The 1,612-nt window shown below is 65.8% G+C and overlaps 1 protein-coding gene across 1 annotated transcript; it reads right to left on the bottom strand.

Annotated features, from left to right (window-relative positions):
* Nucleotides 1–283: 283 nt before the first annotated feature.
* Nucleotides 284–1,289, bottom strand: NEUROG3 (neurogenin 3). The gene has a single exon (XM_038008861.2). It carries the CDS (start codon nucleotides 929–931, stop codon nucleotides 284–286), a length of 648 nt encoding a protein of 215 aa, XP_037864789.2. The 5' UTR covers nucleotides 932–1,289.
* Between the last annotated feature and the right edge of the window lie 323 nt (nucleotides 1,290–1,612).

The following is a 1,612-nucleotide window of genomic DNA, read 5'->3' as shown; positions in this document are numbered from 1 at the left end:
CTCCAGCCGGGTAGTGCTACCATTCTCGTACTCTTAGAATGAGATTATGGCGTGGTGGCAGGGAGGAGGCCTAAAATGAGCGAAGTTTGCAATGCCCACTTCTCGCGGGCAGCAAGGGCTGCGTGAGTTGGCGCGGCTCGGAGGGCCGGGGAATGAACCCAGCCTGCAGCCCCCGTGGAGGCCTGGGCCAGCCAGGGGTCAGCCAGCGGCTACCCTCTAGGGCTCCGGCTCCCTCCCTCTCCCTTACCCTTAGCACCCACAGCCCAGCGACAGGCAGGTCCCTTCACAGAAAATCTGAGAAAGCCAGAGTGCTTGGGCGCAAGCAGGCGGAAGAGGTGGCCCCCCGCAGGCCGGGGCGCTTCTCCAGCGAAGCGGCGGGGCTAAGGCTGCCAGCCTGGGAGACTGGGGAGTAGAGGGACCCCCAGTCCCCGGGGGATCCGCCTTCTGGGCTGCCCAGCTCCCCGCAGTGCGGCGCCGGCGACTCCAATGCGTAGAAGCTGTGGTCCGCTATGCGCAGGGTTTGAGTCAGTGCCCAGATGTAGTTGTGGGCGAAGCGCAGCGTTTCGATCTTGGTGAGCTTCGCATCATCTGGGAAGGTGGGCAGGACACCGCGCAGCGCGTCCAGCGCCGAGTTGAGGTTGTGCATTCGATTGCGCTCGCGGTCGTTGGCCTTCTTGCGCCGACTCCGTCGCTGCTTGCTTAGTGCCAACTCGCTCTTAGGCCGGCTGCGCCCCGCGCGCCGTGCCCGGAGCTTCCTTGGCGCCGCTCGGCAGCTTCCCCCTTCCGCCTCCGCGCAGTTCCCCCGTGTGCGAGTGGGGCTGGGCGGAGCGGACGTGGGGCAGGTCACTTCGTCATCCAAGGCTCTGGGGAAGGACCGCTCCGTCTCACCGGTCACTTGGACAGTGGACGCACCCGAGGGATGAGGCGTCATCCTACGGCGGGGTCAGAGGGAAGGGTAAGCTTGAGTCTGTCACTGGGCGCAGTCCGCGATTCCAAGGCTAGGTGGGAAAAAACAAAAAGAGCCATCCTCCCAGCCCCCGCCGGGTCAGAGGATCCCTCTTTCCCCTGCCCGTCCCTCAGCTGCCTCCAAATGTTACCTTTCTACCGGCGCAAAAGAATAGAGAGCGATGAGCAGCTGGGCCGTGGGGAGCTGAGCGGGCTTCTGGTCGCCAAGTTCAGCTGAGCTGCAGGCGCCCCCGCCTGGGAGTTGCCACAGCTCCAAAGGAGAAAAGAAGAGAGAATTGGGTCCCGGGCCTCTGTCGCGCTCTCTCTCGCGGCGCTGAGGTGAGACCGCGGGGATTTCCTGAGCAGCAAGTCGTGTGCCCCTTGGCACGCTTTATCTGCTTGGCCCGGGCCAGGAGCGTGCCTGCCCGGCTGCTGCCCGCGCCACCGGCCAATCAGCGCCAGGGCCCTGGGGCCGCGCCACGCGAGCCCGCTCCTCCCCCGCAGGGCACAGCTGGATTCCGGACAAAGGGCCAGGGTCGGGGGAGGGGAGCGCCGCTCTGTTTGCTCTCTCGCCGTGGGCTGGGTCCCAGCAACTCTCAGTTCCTCAAAGAGTCTCGCCCAGTGAGAAGGGCCTCGTGTGGCTCTCGTCTGGCCACCCCAGACCGCT

Source organism: Chlorocebus sabaeus, chromosome 9 (assembly GCF_047675955.1).
Source record: "Chlorocebus sabaeus isolate Y175 chromosome 9, mChlSab1.0.hap1, whole genome shotgun sequence".
In the NCBI taxonomy this organism is placed as follows: Eukaryota; Metazoa; Chordata; class Mammalia; order Primates; family Cercopithecidae; genus Chlorocebus; species Chlorocebus sabaeus.
The sequence above is the reverse complement of the archived record's forward strand: the minus strand, read 5'-3'. Positions and strand labels throughout refer to the sequence as shown.